At 46.1% G+C, this 18,463-nt stretch overlaps 1 protein-coding gene across 1 annotated transcript in view; it reads left to right on the forward strand.

Annotated features, from left to right (window-relative positions):
- Window positions 1-13,255: 13,255 nt before the first annotated feature.
- The window catches only part of LOC114669221 (serine/threonine-protein kinase ULK1-like), a 110,597-nt gene continuing 105,389 nt past the window's right edge, over window positions 13,256-18,463 (forward strand). The window contains exons 1-3 of the mRNA XM_028825415.2: window positions 13,256-13,930; window positions 14,441-14,533; window positions 14,628-14,669. Coding sequence (XP_028681248.1) covers window positions 13,841-13,930; window positions 14,441-14,533; window positions 14,628-14,669 — 225 coding nt within the window. The 5' untranslated portion in view covers window positions 13,256-13,840. The remainder of the gene's footprint in view (window positions 13,931-14,440; window positions 14,534-14,627; window positions 14,670-18,463) is intronic.

Consider the following 18,463-nt stretch of genomic DNA (forward strand, 5'->3'; position numbering starts at 1 on the left):
CAGATTCAGTTCCTGCTCTCTCAGCTCTTATAAATTTTTACGTTTTCCTCACTTTAAGTTCCCATTTAAAGAAGACTTATTATGTCCAGATCTTATTGAAAAATTTTATCATGAAGGTTTACAAACAGAAGAAATTAATACACCTATCCTAGCACCGAGAAACGATGAAGTCAAATGAAGTAACGATTCCAGTTACACGGCAAATTGGTTAAATGCATATCAATAGACTCTACTGAAACAGTTGATGGTGATGTTGCGGAAGATGAAAATATCAACTTACGATATCACAAAGAATATCTACAGGCGTTAACACCGTGTGCTCAGCCACCGGCCGAATTACCGTAGAAAGAAGGATGTATTGTAATGTAATTGTGTAATTGATGTCTGAGTGCTGGGCTATGCAATAGGACGAGATTAGTTGTATTCAAAATTGATCGAACAATTCTGACATGTAAAATTTTAGCAGGCAACAAGAAAGGTAATGCAGGTCCATCTTCAGGGGATAACATTAGAAACCAAAGGAGATCTCGATATTTCTTTCGTATTAAAACGTTTACAGTTTCCCGTTAGAATAGCTTTTGCTTTGACAATTAACAAATCACAGGGACAAAAATTTGAAAAAGTCGGTTTATTTAATAGAGAGAAAGAAACGATATTCACTCACGGGCAGTTGTACGTTGTGTTGTCATGATGTAAGTCCAAAATTCAATTCGATATTGACAAAAAGTTAATTTAAAAAATAGTTTTTACTGAAGTTTTATAGTAAAAGTGTAAGTTTAAAAAGTATTTGCGTGTTAATTTCAAATCCAAACAGAATGAAATCGTATAACGCAACAAATAACTCTAATGCAAAATAAAACATAATTTTCTTTCAATTTATTACGTTTTACTATTTTTTACTATGGTTAATTACTCGCTGTAATGTAAAATAGTTAGTTCTATTATGCATATGTAACAATTCCCATGAAAATAACAATCTATTTAAATTGTACATCCACATCTCCATATGCGAGTGGATGAACCGCAAAGTGGCTAGTTTGTAGGGCCCGCCCAGGGGTTGGCAAGCGAAGCGAGCAGGGGGCAGAGCCCCCTAGCTGAAAAAAAATAAAAAATTGGAAACCGGGAGACAAAAAATTCCATCCTTCTCCGGGGCCAGCCACCTCCATCTTGTACGCTGACTCATCATCCCCAGGAATCAGTCCAATGACGGCAGTATCATCAGCAGATTTAATAATGTTGGTGTTATGCTGGGAAGCAACGCAGTCCTGAGTGAGGAGCATGTACAGCGTGGGACTCAGAACACATCCTTGTGGGGTTCCTGTGTTTATGATTGCTGTTTTTGGACTGTTCTCTATCCTAACTAACTGGAGTCTGCCTGTTAAAAAGTCCAGGGCCCAGTTGCAGAGAATAGGTGGCACACCTAGAGAGGAAAGCTTGTTGGTAAGCTTAGTGCGTATCACAGTATTAAAAGCTAAGCCATAATCAATAAACAGCAATCGGGCATAGCTGGCAGGAAAAGCACAAAATATGGAAAGGTAGAGTCAAGGGAGAAGCTTTAGCGTAACTACAGTATAACGATCCTACTAATTTCCACATTATTTACTTATCTCATTTATCCATCCATCCATCCATCCATCCTCTTCCGCTTATCCGAGGTCGGGTTGCGGGGACAGCAGCTTGAGCAGAGATGCCCAGACTTCCCTCTCCCTGGCTACTTCTTCTAGCTCTTTTGGGAGAATCCCAAGGCGTTCCCAGGCCAGCCGAGAGACATAGTCCCTCCAGCGTGTCCTGGGTCTTCCCCGGGGCCTCCTCCCGGTTGGACGTGCCCAGAACACCTCACCAGGGAGGCGTCCAGGAGGCATCCTGATCAGATGCCCGAGTCACCTCATCTGACTCCTCTCGATGCGGAGGAGCAGCGGCTCTACTCTGAGCTCCTCCTGGATAACTGAGCTTCTCACCCTATCTTTAAGGGAGAGCCCAGACACCCTGCGGAGGAAACTCATTTCAGCCGTTTGTATTCACAATCTCGTTCTTTCGGTCACTACCCATAGCTCATGACCATAGGTGAGGGTAGGAACATAGATCGACTGGTAAATTGAGAACTTTGCCTTGTGGCTCAGCTCCTTTTTCACCACGACAGACCGATGCAATGCCCGCATTACTGCGGATGCCGCACCGATCCGCCTGTCGATCTCACGCTCCATTCTTCCCTCACTCGTGAACAAGACCCCGAGACACTTGAACTCTTCCACTTGAGGCAGGATCTCGTTCCCAACCCTGAGAGGGCACTCCACCCTTTTCCGGCTGAGGACCATGGTCTCGGATTTGGAGGTGCTGATTCCCATCCCAGCCACTTCACACTCAGCTGCGAACCGATCCAGAGAGAGCTGAAGATCACGGCCTGATGAAGTAAACAGGACAACATCATCTGCAAAAAGCAGTGACCCAAAACTGAGTCCACCAAACCGGACCCCCTCAACACCCTGGCTGCGCCTAGAAATTCTGTCCATAAAAGTGATGAACAGAATCGGTGACAGAGGGCAGCCCTGGCGGAGTCCAACTCTCACTGGAAACGGGTTCGACTTACTGCCGGCAATGAGGACCAAGCTCTGACACCGATCGTACAGGGACCGAACAGCTCTTATCAGGGGGTCCGGTACCCCATACTTTCGGAGTACCCCCCACAGGTTTCCCCGAGGGACACGGTCAAACGCCTTTTCCAAGTCCACAAAACACATGTAGACTGGTTGGGCAAACTCCCATGCACCCTCCAGGACTCTGCTAAGGGGGTAGAGCTGGTCCACTGTTCCGCAACCAGGACGAAAACCACACTGTTCCTCCTGAATCTGAGGTTCGACTATCTGACGGACCCTCCTCTCCAGGACCCCCGAATAGACTTTTCCAGGGAGGCTGAGGAGTGTGATCCTTATCTCATTTAGATGTAAAGCTTTCATCAGTCTGCGTTTTTGTGTTTCTGAATTCATATTTGATTTGATTTGATACACTTTGTTCACCTAGGGAGCTCCTGAATTTGGAATTTGACGGCCGTTTCTTTACGATTTTTCTCCTCATTCATTAAATGGAGTCTTTGCTTAGTGCCGCTTATTATTTTTCACTCTGTCTGGCTGAATTACGTCACGTAGCGCTGAATTGTTTCATCACTTATGATTCTGTCACGACGCCATCTTTGTTTTCAGATGCCATTATGGATGTGACGTCGGGCTGCTAGGGGCGCAGTATGAACCTTGGGCTGATACTTGATGACATACGCTTTTAGGCTTTGGTACTCGTTGCTCTTTGATCTCTCTGGTGTTTGTTTTGTGTCCACTTCTTCAGCCGTCTGTACAGACGTGTTTTCTTTTTTTGTTTTTTACAGGATGCTCTATTAATCCCCGAGAGGAAATTGTCATTTCACGTGACCTTTGGAGGTCAGAGCACAGGGTCAGCCATTGTCTGGAGCAGTTTTCAGGTGAAGGCCCCAACGGAGTAGGATCCCTCCTGGCAGTAACGAGATTTGAAGCAGCAACCCTCCCAATGCCAGCGTAGACCCTTAGCCTTGTAGTTCAGACTGACGGTGTGTGTGGGACGCAGCGGCACATTACAGGTCAGCCCTGTGTGCCACCTCTAGGGGGCGTCAGGCTCTATTTAGGCTTCGTAAAAATCCATGTAATCCTTAAAGTGTTTTCCAAAGTATAGGTTATGTGCTTTATCAATTGCACTCCACTTGCAAGGCTGTAATCTTGGGACGGAATTTTCTTTGCCATTTACACAATGATGGGTAAGTGCTTCAGCATCATTATATAATTTTGCTGCCATGTCTCTAAGCACAGGGAAAAAAATAAAAAAAAAATGAGAGAAAGATGTTAAAACACAGAGCGGAGGAGGAGGAGGAGGAGGAAGGAGGGGGCGAGTAAGTGGCCCTTCAGTTCTCTGCTGACATACCTGCTGCTCGGGCAGTGGCGTGTGTGTCAGTCCTCCTCTGAAAGGTGGCGGGTGCAAACTGCAGCACCAAGGGGGGGGGGGGGGCACATCTAAATGTGTGGGAATAGAATGAGGCGAGGCACACAGCCCACCCTCCACAATCAGCAGAGCTGACCCTCAAGGACTTGGCTGGGCACGGCTCTGACTCTGTGAATTGTGAGGGGCACAAATGCAGTGGTTTCTAGTCACATGACCCGCCTCTAGTGTCATGTAAATAAATAAAATAAAAGCGGGTACCCTAACAGTGGGTACCCCCATGTCGGGTCCGTTATAAAAAATCAAACCAAATCTCGCCTTGGCTTTATTTTGGTATTTGCCCCTGAAGTTCGGCATAAGGCTTTCTGGCTGTCGTTGGTCAGCTTGTCCCATGTCTTAATTTAATTAACCTTTCTCACCCCCCCCCCCCCCTCACCGAGTTTGATCTGAACACCCACCGGCTGCAGACGTTCCTCACGGGCTGGGGTCTCTCCCAGTAGCCCTGGACAGACCACCACTCCATTTCCCAGTTCCATGCCTGCTTTTGGAGGTGCGGCAGGATAAGCTAAGCAGGCCATTGGATGTGGATACATAATGCCACCCTGGGACACGTCACTCGCATGTCACCGTCACGTACTCTGTGTCCCCAGTTTGGAGTCCCACAGGCGGAAGGAATAGAGGTGGTGACCAGTGTGCCATCATGAGTACTGGACAGGCTGGGACCGACAGCCCAAATGTCTCTTTTTTATTTATTTATTTATTTTGATGACTGTGGAGACCTGAGCAGCAGACACACAAGTGCTTTTTAATTTCCGCTCTCACAACATGGCAATCGGCCCACATAAACTTTAATTAAAAATGCTTTGGGAAAAAAAACAGAACAGGCTACTTGTTGCTAATTTTAGGCCCCAGAATTTAAAATATGATAAAATAACGTATTCAAGCCCACCTAATCGGAGTCTGTCCTGGTGCCATCAAACTCAATGCAAGAACCAGTGCCCACTCGCACCAGTCAGCATAACACCATAACTAATTCTAAACCCGTAGGTGGGCTGGCTGATCTGAGTGGGGGACAGCTGCAGGGCTCTGGTGATGCCAGTTACCTGCCACTCCAACGGGTGGCGCTGTGCACTAATGCTTCTCCAGAACAGAAGACTGACTGCCATTCCACTTCCTCTGTCCGCCCCCCCTTTCCTGCCTGGAAGCCGTATGACCCAGCAGTTCGGCCATCTTGAAGTGACGACGCCTCATTTATTGCCCGTTTTCATTGTTTATTTTCTGCTTCTGATTTTATGGGGGTCACCAGGGCGGCGCCCCCAGCTCCTTCACGTTGTTCTGTCTCCTTTTACAGTGTGTTATTCTCCATTGTTTTACAAAATCTAGGGGCGAGCCCTCAGAGGTCATGACCTCCCATTACCAAAGTTGGTCTTGGGGAGCATTTGGCCCTCTGAGATTCAAAACACCCCCCTTTGCTTTCACTTCTCTGGTGTTTGACGCAACTCGGATTTTCGGCTTTCGTGATTTGTTCTCAGTAGCCATGCAACTGAAGTCTTTGCTTTCGACTATTTTTGTCAGTTTTGATTTTACCTTTTTAATACTAATGAAGTATTTTATTTATATAGCGACTTTCCTATGCTTAAGGTGCTTTTTCTTCCAGCTGCTATTCAGGTATTCCTGCTAGTTTACCCCGTGCGATTGTACACACGTTTTCCATCCCAACTAAAACCACACTCACCGTCACAAGCTGACCAGAGCGTAACTTCAACACATCATCACTCGGTCACCACTCCACTTTGGACGTCCACTGAGACACCGGCTGACGGTCACATCCTCAGGTCAGCAGCAGAGACCACCGGGACTGCACAGCACGCTCAGTTCTACCTCCCCACCCGCTCGTCTCCCTTTTCTCCACCCAGGTGAGTGTTGTCCTCACTCCATCTCTCCAAGGCCAAGACTCTCTATTAACACCTGACTCAGGAGTACTTCTGGTGCTCAAACCACTGACTCTTGGAAGCACCACCGTGTCAGGCAGGACCACCCTGGGAGCAGGGTAGTCAATTCCTGACACACCCCCCACATTTGTCATTCCAACAGATGGCACATCACAAACATTTCTTGTAATAAAACCATTTCATTTGTCATTCCAGCAGATGGCGCATCACAAACATTATGACCGCTTTTACAGATCCCATACCAAATGGCATATAACAGACATATGCATTGCATTTGTCATTCCAACAGAGGGGCCGGTGGCACGGTGGCGCAGTGGGTAGCGCTGCTGCCTCGCAGTTGGGAGACCTGGAGACCCGGGTTTGCTTCCCGGGCCCTCCCTACGTGGAGTTTGCATGTTCTCCCCGTGTCTGCGTGGGTTTCCTCCGGGCACTCCGGTTTCCACCCACAGTCCAAAGACATGCTGGTTAGGTGGATTGGCGATTCTAAATTGGCCCTAGTGTATGCTTGGTGTGTGGGTGTGTTTGTGTGTGTCCTGCGGTGGGTTGGCACCCTGCCCGGGATTGGTTCCTGCCTTGTGCCCTGTGTTGGCTGGGATTGTCTCCAGTAGACCCCCATGACCCTGTGTTCGGATTCAGCGGGTTGGAAAATGGATGGATGTACAGAGGGGCCATCACAGCCATTTATAATAATTCATTTTATTACTACAAATGTTTGTGATGAGCCATCTGTTGGAACAACAAATTCAATGCATTATATCACTACATGCACAACAAAACACATTCCAACAGAAGGTGCAGTGCAAACTTTTAACATGGAGGTCTACGTCGATTACTCAGATTTCCACCCCTCATAGATGGGTATCACCGCTTAGTGGTCCATAAGAGTGATAAGAGTGGCTGTGCAGGAAGGCTGAGCTCTTTAATTATCCAGTGAGTGTCGTGTAGGTCCTGAACAGATGGCAGCTGGGTGCCAGTCGTATTCTGTGCCACCTTCACCACCCACTACAGTGCTTTATGATCTTGATCTGAGCAGGTGCAGGACCAGGATGTGATGAGGCCAGCGAGGGTGGACTCCAATGGGCACCTGTAGAAGTCTGTCAGGACAGAAGGAGAAACATGACCCTCGGATATCTGAGGAAGGTTCACAGTGGTTGCATTTCTTGACAAGAGCTTTTCAACTCCAAGAACTTTAAAGCACTCGACCTCCTCACAGCATCCTCTCTGAAGACGATGGAGTGTGTTCAGCGTCCTCCTTCATAACATCCATGGCCATAGTGTTGGTTATTCTGACTTTAAAAGTGAGCCTGTACTCCTGGCACCACCAACTTGGCAGGTAGACTTCATCTCAGTAAGCGGCCTCCTCATTGGTGGTGGATCAGGCCTATGATGATGGGGAGTTGGAATGGGGGTCTGATTACACTGTCAGAGGTGACCATGTATTACAGAAGGGGTCTTGGCATGCTCCATTGTGGAGTGGCTGTCTAAAGGGTTAGAGATGGAGGGCTACTGCCCATCCGCATCTGCTGAGGATGGCATGTTAGGAGGTCCACAGTCCAGCTGCACAGGGTGGTGCTCTGGCCTAAGCTGTGGTGTTTGGTGGTCTGCTTTGATGGCACAAGAGTGTTCAATAAGGAGCTGTCATTCATCAACATGACTCTGGTGTAACAGTTTTGGTTATCCAACACTGCCAGCATGTTAAGTTTGAGGGGTATAGCATCACCTATGGACCAGCTGTGGTCCAGACTGTCTGGAATATTCCGTTGAATGTGTCCCAGCACCAGTCTGGAGTGAGGGCCAGTGGTCTGTGGTCACTCAGACAGCCCACCTTTGTTTTCTTATAGCTGTTGGCCTTCTGAAGCGGGTGTGGAGCACAATGAAGAAACAAGGAGTGGGGGTCTGCTGCTTGTCACAGTCCAGGTGGGTGTAGACGGCATTGAGTGAATCATGGAGCCCGATGTCCTAACAGCCCCCCAGTGTGTGCTGAGACCACTGTGGGGTGCTCATCCCCAGGGAGGAGTTTGGGTGTAAATCTAGTAATGGTCAGGCCCCCCCCCCCACCCCCAGTCCATGGCAGATTCACGTAGACACCAGTCAGACGTGTCACTTGTCACTGCTAACCAGTCACCTCCACGCTGCCCTCTAAAGCACCTGCTGGCCGTAATTTCAAATGAGGCCATTAAACAGTAATGGAGCTCATTCCATCTTTATTCTGCGGCTCTGTCGATTGCCAGCCTCATTACTCGGGGAACATAAAATATTTTCCAAATGTCTAATAATGAATTTCCTCATTAATTCACTTGCACACAGTTACACTCCAGCGCCGGTGTCTTTAAAAGGTGAGGCTCTGTGTGCCCCCGTCTCACTGCCCCCTGAATGCGGGAACAGGCAGCAAAATGTCACACGGAGGAAAGCAAAGGCCACTCAATCAATTGCAATCCTCGCGCTGAAACGCTTAACGTGATCAATGGGGGGCCGGGGGAGCGGCCAGGACGCGCAAATGTAAATTTCAAACGCCTTTATTAACGCTGCCCTGCTCAGGGTTTCTCCCTTCAGCGCACGATCGTCCCGTCTCCGTTTTATAACGTGTCATAAATGGACAGAAATTGCTTTTCGAAACACACGCGCTGCTCCTGTAGTTTGCGACGCACAGTGCCGGCCTGTCCCTGCAGTGCACACAGCCTCCACTTGGGGGCAGCAGAGACACACTCCTCTGGGACTCAACGCCGGTGGGACGCGCGTCCTGTCGCTGGGCCTTCAATATGTGACACTTTGAGCTCGTCGTCATTCCAGAGTTTTAAAAATGAACTTCCTCTTCTGAAGGCAACGGCAGTGCACATGTACAACTTATTTATTACAAGTGCTGCACAACAGGGGCAGCACAACTGCAAAAAAAAAACAACAATGCGCTCCCCCCGAATAAGCACCAACACCGACGAGAAGGTCAGCGTTTGATTTGGATTGATGAGCGCTAAGAGGCCTGCACGTCATACTCTGGGTACACTCGTCACCCCCGTGGAGGTGAGCGTCCCCAGTGCAGGTTTGGCTGGCGGGGGCCTTGCAGAGGTCTCTGCTGCATGTTTCCACGGAAGAGTAAAGTGGACACCTGAGCACCTGACATTCTCAGGACAGGCTGAGGTGCCTTCATGTGTGGCACGTTGATTTGAATATGCAAGTAAGAATCTCACTGTACTCTGCATCCGTGACAGGATACGGCTTAAAAAATACAGATATATAGATAGATAGATAATACGAAAGGTGCTATATAGTAGATAGAAAGAGAGATAGATAAATAATATGAAAGGCACTATATTATAGATAGATGGATAGATAGGTAATACAAAAAGTACTATATAATAGATAATATGAAAGGCACTATATAATAGATGGATAGATAAATAAGGGACTATATGATAGACAATATGAAAGGTGGTATATACTAGACAGATAGATAGAGATGTGAAAGGCACTATATAATAGATAGATAGATAGATAGATAGATAGATAGATAGATAGATAGATAATATGAAAGGTGCTATAATATAGCAGCTATATTATAGATAGATGGATAGATAGGTAATACAAAAGGTACTATATAATAGATAGATAGATAAATAGATAATATGAAAGGCACTATATAATAGATGGATAGATAAATAAGGGACTATATGATAGACAGACAATATGAAAGGTGGTATATACTAGACAGATAGATAGAGATGTGAAAGGCACTATATAATAGATAGATAGATAGATGTGAAAGGCACTATGTAATAGATAGATAAATAAGGGACTATATGATAGACAATACGATAGGTGGTATATAATAGATAGAGAGATAGATAATATGAAAGGCACTATATTATAGACAGATAGATAATACAAAAGGTAATATGAAACGCATTATATAATAAATAGATGTCAAAGGCATTATATGATAGATAGATAATACGAAGGTGCTATATAATAGATAGATAATGTGATAGGCACTATGTAATAGATAAATAGAAAGAAAGACAGTGTGGTCTGAGTGACAAAATTGCAAAGATTCCCAAAGAAAGATAGTGTGCTAGTAGGGCTATCCGATTTAATCCTGGTGGCTCAAGGAACAAAAGTAAATAAACAGGAGCACAACGGCATAGGAACACAAAGGATTGGCGATCACCTTGGTATTTACCTTGCCATGCTGTCTTAAAGTAAGATGGGCCAGACTTTGGGAGAGCTTGAGGCTCTTGGCTGCTCTGGTCCAAGCTGTGACCCCACTTTCCAGGGACGTCCACTTTTATACCATCTGGCTTGGAAGGGGTGGAGCTTCTCTGGCTCAGTTGCCCTCATTGGGCATCTTCTTGGCATTTTTAGGCAAGGCCTTTAGCGACAGCGCCCCCTCTCGTCCGGAAGTGGTACTACATTCCTCAGGTAAGCCTGTAACATTCATGGCCAGAGTTTCCAGAGAGAACACCCAACCATTTTCTTATCCGCCTATCGTGGGCTGGATTGTGGTGAAGTGGGAGCCTATCCCAGGATGAACACACACACACACACACACACAGGCCAATTTTAACAACACCATTTAAAAGATGCAATTCAATAGCAAAACTTTCCAAGATTATGGGTTGTCAATAAAGTGGAATTAGTAGAGGAGCAAAGTGGTGGGCACATTTTAAAACCAACAGCTGCACCTGAACCCTCACCTCCAACACACTGAGCACTCCAAGTGTTAAAAATACGCGTGAAGCATCTGTGATGTGTAACTGTGGAGCGCTGAAAGACGTCAGATCATGTAAAGGTTGTTTGTGTAATCGGCCGAATAAAGAAGTAACAGTTCCTTACACAGCGGCCTTTTTCCAGACACTCTGGGTTTCCTGTTTTTTTGCTTTTGTTTTGTTTCTGAACTTGTCTTACTAGTTAGTAGTCTTTATGAAGATTAGATTTCATCAGGCTTTTGATGGTGGCCATTACAATTGGATTTTAAATTTACTGATGATGTGCAGTCGATGCTCGTCTTGATTGACCTCACAGGAGGGGACATGAGGAGTACCAGGAGGGCACCTTATGTCTGCAACACCTGGAAATGTAAGAGACACAGAAAACAAAAGTGGGGTGTAATACGTTGTGTTGTAATGAACTACTGGCACTGTGATCACAAGCACCTAAGCTTCACTGTACCACTGGAGCTGGGGAGGGTGACGTGAGAATAAAAGGAAGGCAAGAAGGATTCCGAATTGGTATGTAAGAGAAATGTTTGATTGCTATCAAATAAAATGGACGAACTGTCTGCTGTCATCTCAGCTCATGGAGCATACAAGTACGGTGAGAGCTGCCTTAGACCTGATGTACCTGACACTGGACGCATTTCATTGTATTCAAGCAGACAGAAATTCAGCGTGAATGAGGAAGGATGTAACGGTTTGTAATTCATCCATCCATCCATCCATTTTCCAACCTGCTGAATCCGAACACAGGGTCACGGGGGTCTGCTGGAGCCAATCCCAGCCAACACAGGGCACAAGGCAGGGAACCAATCCCGGGCAGGGTGCCAACCCACCGCAGGGTTTGTAATTCAGACAATCAGAAGTCAAGCAAAATGACACCTTTTATTGGCTAACTGAACAGATTACAATATGCAAGCTTTCGAGGCAACTCAGGCCCCTTCTTCAGGCAATCAGCTGCATCCTCACCTCATCTGTAGTGAAGAGCAGGGGAGTGGGACCCGATGTATCAGATATTGCAGCAGCGTGGAGGAGCAAAACCTGCTTCGGCAATGATGGGAGAGGAAACAGGTGACCTATGACCTGTGACAGACTGCAGGAGCTACACACAGGAAAAGCTGTGGGACCAGATGGAGTCAGTCCTCGAGTTCTTAAGGCCTGTGGTGTCCTCTGTCACCTGGTCAGTCTGTCTCAAAGGCTTCAGAAAGTGACACTGCTGTGGAAAACATGCCGATTGTTCCTTTTCCAATGAAGGCAAGCACCTCTTCACCTAGTAGTGACTACAGCTCAGTGCCACTTATGTCTCACATCATGAAGACCTTTGAGAGGCTGGTCCTGGACTATATGAGCCCCCTTGCGGTAGACCACCTGGACCCCCTGCAGTGGTGGATGCAATTATCCATCTGCTGCACAAGGCTTCTTCTCAAATGGACAAAGCTGGAAGCACTGTGACGACAGAGTTTTTTGACTTCTCCAGTGATGGCCAGTGCAGTTTTCTATGGTGTGATGTGCAGGGCCAGTCCCATCACTTCAAGAGAGGCCCACCAAATCAACAAACTAATTAAAAAAGGAAGGCTCAGTTATGGGACTCTCCCCGGAGGTTGTAGTGAAGGAGAGAATGAAAACAAAACTGAGCGCCATCATGAACAATGCTGCACATCTTCTCTGTGACACACAAACACTGAGGACTTTCAGCCAACAGATGATTCAGCAGAAGTGCCTCAAGAAACACGATGGGGGTCCATAATACAATCAGCAATGTCTCTGTAAAAGACCTCACTGGGCTTGGGACTGGCAAGTCAGTTCATTTTCTTCCTTTTTTTGTCATTGTGGTGTGTGTTCAGACCATAGTGTATGCGTAAATACATTTATCTGTTTATTTATTTAATGAGCATCTGTAAAAATCCAAACTTCCCCCTGGGGAAAAACAATGGTCTATCTATCTATCTATCTATCTATCTATCTATCTATCTATCTATCTATCTATCTATTAATTATATAGTGCCTTTCACATCTATCTATTATATAGTGCCTTTCACATCTATTATATAGTCCCTTTCACATCTATTTTCCATTATATAGAGCCTTTCACATCTATCTATCTATGAACGTTGCAAGTCGTCAGATGCTGAATTGATGTTAACATGAAATTAAATCTAACAACATCAGCATTGGGTACGGCGCACTGTCCGTAGGCAGAGTGGCTCTCCTGTTTGCTCCCACGTTTCCATTATGCCGAGGTCCCTAAAGCCTAAATCTCGGCGACATTCCAGAAGTAACTCGGGATCTGCAGGATTGTTTTGTCCATTCGCCTCTCCGTTGCACGTACTAAGTGACAGCTGAACGGGAGTGTCGCTCGTCCCGCGGTCACCTCTTGTCCGGTTGACGTGAAAGGGGGCGTTACTTTATGCACCTTGACATACTTAGCATGAGACTGTCGCTTTATTACTCTTTTTACATTTTTAAAAACAGATCGAGGTGCCCCACACACTTTTCACTGTAGTACAGCTGAGTGCAGCCCGACGACGGCCATCTTCCTGCAATGAAAGGTGAGAAGTAAAATCGAAGGAGCGCGAGTTTGGCAGCAACCCTTCAAAATAAACGTGAAAGCTCCGCCTCCTAGTCCGGCGCGCATGCGCGCTGCCCTCTCCTGGCTAAGGGTTAGAGGGCTTTGTTCAGACGCCGGGACGTTGTCGTTTACAAGCGGTTGTTTTTCTAAACTCTGAAGCGAGAGCTGTTGGAGTCAGGAATATCATATACGTCGTGTTTACTTTTGTATTTTGGAAGTACTGTTTCGCTTGTGAAGACAACTTAACGGCGGCCGCTGAGATATTTCAGACTTGCTTTTTGTGTACAAACAAAAGTGGGTCCGGAGCTTCTTAAGGTGGAACTGCGCGTCTGTGGCCCCGTCGACCATGGGGAGCTCTCTGCAGTAAAATACGGCGGTCCTCTTCAGCGCCATCATGACTGACAAGCGATCGCTTTTCGCCGAGAGGCAGCCCATGGAATTGGGAGGAAACGGGCAACTTTCCAGCTGCCGGGAGCCTAGCAGCAGCGCAGCCAGGGGCTTCTTTGTAGGGGTCCCCAGATCCTGATCTAAATCGTCCATCCCTCCCTCTCTCCCACCCCACTCCTACATTCGCACCCCCAGCGTTTAGAAATTCAGTCCAGGAATAAAAGGGAAGGCTTGCCAGGCAGCGGTGTGTAAAAGCATCAAAGGGAGAGATGGAGTCCGTTGGAAAATTCGAATTCAGTCGGAAAGATCTGATCGGGCACGGCGCTTTTGCCGTGGTCTTCAAGGGAAGACACAAGGAGGTAAGCCCCGCATTCTTCGATGGGTACGTGGATTTGACGTGCCGCGTCATGGCTGGTCGATGCTTTCGTGACATCGCGGGCCTACGGGCAAGTCGTTATGGTGCCACCTTAACTCGAGGCCTGCGAAAGGTGGCAGGAGAACCGACGTGCGAGGAAAACATGACAAGGCTGATTTTGTCACCCGTTGGGGACAAAATGAATACGGGGAGGGGCGACACGCTGTGTACCTCTGGTGACTTCAGGGCACGATCTGTACTAAAGTTAATGTCGTGAGTCACTTGGCACCCGCTCCCCACATGCCCGACCGGCACCGATATGTGTCAAACGCGTTGACGAGGGGATCCCCTCCTGTGGCAAGGGACAGCGTGTCGGGTGTTAACGGTATCCCATGGCTTTGGGCATGTTGGGACATGTAGTGACAGCAGGGGCATCCATCCGAAACCATCAAATGGAGCGGCTGCTGGAGCTTGTGCCTTTGGTCTAACCGCACACCATTTGTTTTTACTCCAGAAACAAGACTGGGAGGTTGCTGTCAAGTGCATCAATAAGAAGAACCTCGCCAAGTCGCAGACGCTTTTGGGCAAGGAGATCAAAATTTTAAAAGTAAGTGTGCGGTTCGTAGCTTGATGTGTATTCAAATGTGTCCGTCACGGCCATTGTGTAACTGTTTTTGTTTTCTTTTTTCTGTCTCTCGAAGGAGCTTAAACATGAGAACATCGTGGCGTTGTACGACTTCCAGGTAATACTTTAAATATTTCATTATATGCCTCTGTTAGGACTGCCCAGCGTACTCCATTGTATTTGGGGCCAAAAAGTCTGACGGCCACCGATAAAAATGAGCCTTTATTAGGAGGACTGGCCTCGCGCCGAGTTTCTTTTATTTGTCATTTCTTTTATTTGTCAAAGTCAATGCTCTCTGCTCCACAGCCGCCGTCCCGGACGCTCAGCCTTTTGGTTTGTTTTGTTGCTGCACGCTGTCAGTCACATGACCCTGCTTTGACAGCTAGCCTTCCTTGCTGTTGATTGGCGAATGGACACTTTGCGTCATAGAGTTTGCAGCAGAGGCTCTTGGGAAGTGTAGTTGTTCATGTTTTGAAGATCCGTTTTAACGCGCTGGTCGTTTGTCCTCCTCGCCTACAATTCCCATCACGAGTAGCGATGAGCCCATAAAAGTTTTATTTGTGGAAGTTCTTCGAAGTCATTGTGGAGGTTGGATTACGTTATGTAGGTCAGTGGTTCAAATGGCGTAAGAAATATACATATATACAGTATATTATACATACGCAGCTGTGTGTATTTATACAAGCAAGAGGTGGTAATTTTGGCCTACGGTACAATTTGTGTTGTGATTCATGCCTCACGGTCCTGTTTTCCCTAAAGTAAGTTTACTGAATGTTTAGTGTTACCTTTGTTAAGACTTTAATAAAATTTGTTGTAAGCCTTTTCTTTTTTTTATTAAAATAAAAAATTTGAATTAACATAAGCCACCCTTTTTCTACCTTATGAAGAACAGTTGCATCAAATGTTTAAAACATTATAATGTGTGATTCAATTTAAATGTTTAAAATCTAAATATTCTCGAATGTAATACAAATGTGTTATTTTTCACTCTCTGATGGAGGTCCATAGGGTTCTTGATGTGTAGTAAAGGATCAAAAACATCATATTCATCATCACTGCACTTGAAATTGTCCCAAACGCTAAACCCTCATGCTTATGCTTGAAATTTGTCTTTTTTAAATTTTTGAGAGTGGCTGTTAGAGGGCAGGACCACTGGTAAATAAATACCCACAATATTATTATATTCTTCATCGGCAACCTTGACATAGCATACAATGATACTCCACGTGCCTGTATTACTGATCCCCAGGTTTTTAAAATTTTGTGAAAAGGAGCAACTTTGGCCTCTCACATCCCAGTAATGTGGAGGGGGTGGGGGGTTTGGGGGACTCGAAAAGCTCAATGTCTTGCATAACTTGACTTCAAGGTGCATTAAGTGCCATATCACATGTGAATCAGGAAGCGTTAGGCAAAAAATTAAACGTGTAGTAGTGTCAGTGATCAAATGTAATTGGTCTGAATGCGTTAAGCTACTGACGTGATGCATGCTGATTAGCGCACATGTGTAAGAATGCCACTGTGCTCTGTACATATGACAAAAAAGAGCACACAATCTATAATAAAATATTCCATAAGTGGAAACCATTAAAATTAAAATGTATCTTTTGTTTTCTGAGTTAAAAAAAAAAAAAACTCCAAAAATGGATGCCCTTTTATTGATTAAAGGCCTTACTGACCCATTGGCTGTATTTGCTGCCTAAATCTCTGAAGAATTAATGATGTTTATATTTCCTTTTAAGATAAATAGGAATATTGGTTCCGTGCTTGATGAGACTTCTCCTGCAGCGTAACCAACTCACTCACAGGTTTCAGGTGTAGCAGGGATGGAACATCTGACCAGAAAAGCAAGCACTGGGCATTTGGCTGCTTTCTCAATTCTCCCCGCTAGGCACTGCTGTTACAGGGTCCTCTGCTGTATAAATGCTGAAAACCCCCCTCAAGTTCGGAGTCTGTTTTCATAAAAGGTGCATTGATGTGTCAGGCACTCGTTCTCACAGCCACAGCTCCCAGTCCCGTTTTGTCACAAGGCCTGTATCAGTACATGGCTCCTAACCCTCCCCACCCTGCATGTTACTTTTGTGCTTTGGTGGTCCTGATCGATTTGAAAACAAGCCTAGGGATGCAGTTAAGCATTTATGGACCGATGTTGCGATTGGCTGCCCCTGAAAATGCGAATCTTGAAAGCTGCTGTCCAGTCCATGTCCACTGATCTGTGTGTTGTGCGCTGCCAGCTTTCATGTCACGATACACAAGGCAGACAGCAGTTGTGTGAAAGTGCAAGTTCTCTGCTTTCAGTGAAAGACGTTTTCTTTTGTCTTTGTGTTTCATTACCAGTACGTGGTAATGTCATACAGTAACATACAAATCCACATTTCACATTGCTAGTAAATTCGATACAACAAAAATATTGTCTCATGTCTATATGTGTATATTTAAATATTTGTATTTGTGCGTCTATAAGTTATGTAATGTATACATTTACGAGTTTGGCTCACACCTTTATCCCAGGCAGCTTATAAGCATTGGAGATACAGCTGGTTACGTTTTTTTGTTTTCCAGTTGGAGCGCAGCAGGATCCTCTTCTTTTACCACCACCACTCCTCCTCTTCCTCCCGACTCTGGCCCCTGAGTGGTGGTTGCTGGCTCCTTTTATTGGGTACCCAGAAGTGCTCCAGGTGCTTGATTGCCGACATCCGGCTGCACTTCCAGGTGGGGCGAAACTAGTGTCCAAAAGGGGCCAGCAGCTCCTGCTGCAGCACCCCCTGGTGGCGCCTGCGGAACCCAACAGGGCTGCACAGAACTCCAACCCCCATGATGCCCTGGGGCAGTCCGAGGCACCGCTGCAACCCAGGGAGGCTGCCATCTAGCGTTCAGGGGGAGATATTGGGTTTCCCACCCTTGCCCCCCTTGTATATATGGTGCAGGGGCATCCCAGCCATCTGTCACAATATATATATATATATATATATATATATATATATATATATATATATATATATATATATATATATATAATATTTTAACCAAACTTAGTTTTCTAATTTCTATATTGTTCCCAAAACACAGAATCTGGGGAATAACACATCACTTAATGAGCCCAGGAGTCCAATTAAAAACAGAAGCAGGTGGGAGCAAACACCTTCCGCCACCAGGCGTCCCCAGGACCGAGTTTGAGGCCCTCTGCCTTAGTGGGATTTGAGCCCACAGCCTCGACCCGCGCGCCACATTATCGTGTGTTTTATTTTATTTCAGCCATCCAGAACCCTGATAATGGCTCCTTGGAAACACTTCATATCTTTGAAGGAGAAGTTACTTTTGTGTCTTTCATTCAAATCCTGCATTAACTTAAATTTCTTGTTTACTGGAATCTGAATCTAAAATACGCCTGCAGTGCGTCTTCAGTCTTTCCAAATAATGAGAATTTTTTTTTTGATGGAATTAGTATCTTAATATCTCCCATTTTTTTTTTTTTTTTTTTTTTTAAATAGATGAATTTTCACAATTATGGCCCAGTCGTCGTTTGCCCCTCTCGTCTGCTCCACTGCACCGTTCATGTCTCGGTGATCTTGTCCTTGTCGGCCGTCTCTGTGTGTACCTCGCATGTCTGCGTCTGACTAGTGACCTCAACAGAAATGACCTGCAGTACATCATTCAGTATAAGCGGCTGGGCCGGCAGTAACTTGGAGCTTCCCCCGAGTTTAAATGCGCAGTGCTGACGATGGAGAGGAAGAGCAAAAGTTGATAGGGCTGGATGGCCGCGGGCCTTAGACACACGGGAGCGTCGCGGATTTAACATTCTGAGGGGATTCAGCATAAGCCCAGGCTGCCTGAGGACAGCACAGGTAACTGGGAGCACTGGACGGTGCTGAGTGAATGGATCCACATGTGTGCGGCATGCCGGCCCCTACCTGC

Source organism: Erpetoichthys calabaricus, chromosome 18 (assembly GCF_900747795.2).
Source record: "Erpetoichthys calabaricus chromosome 18, fErpCal1.3, whole genome shotgun sequence".
NCBI classification, from domain to species: domain Eukaryota; kingdom Metazoa; phylum Chordata; class Cladistia; order Polypteriformes; family Polypteridae; genus Erpetoichthys; species Erpetoichthys calabaricus.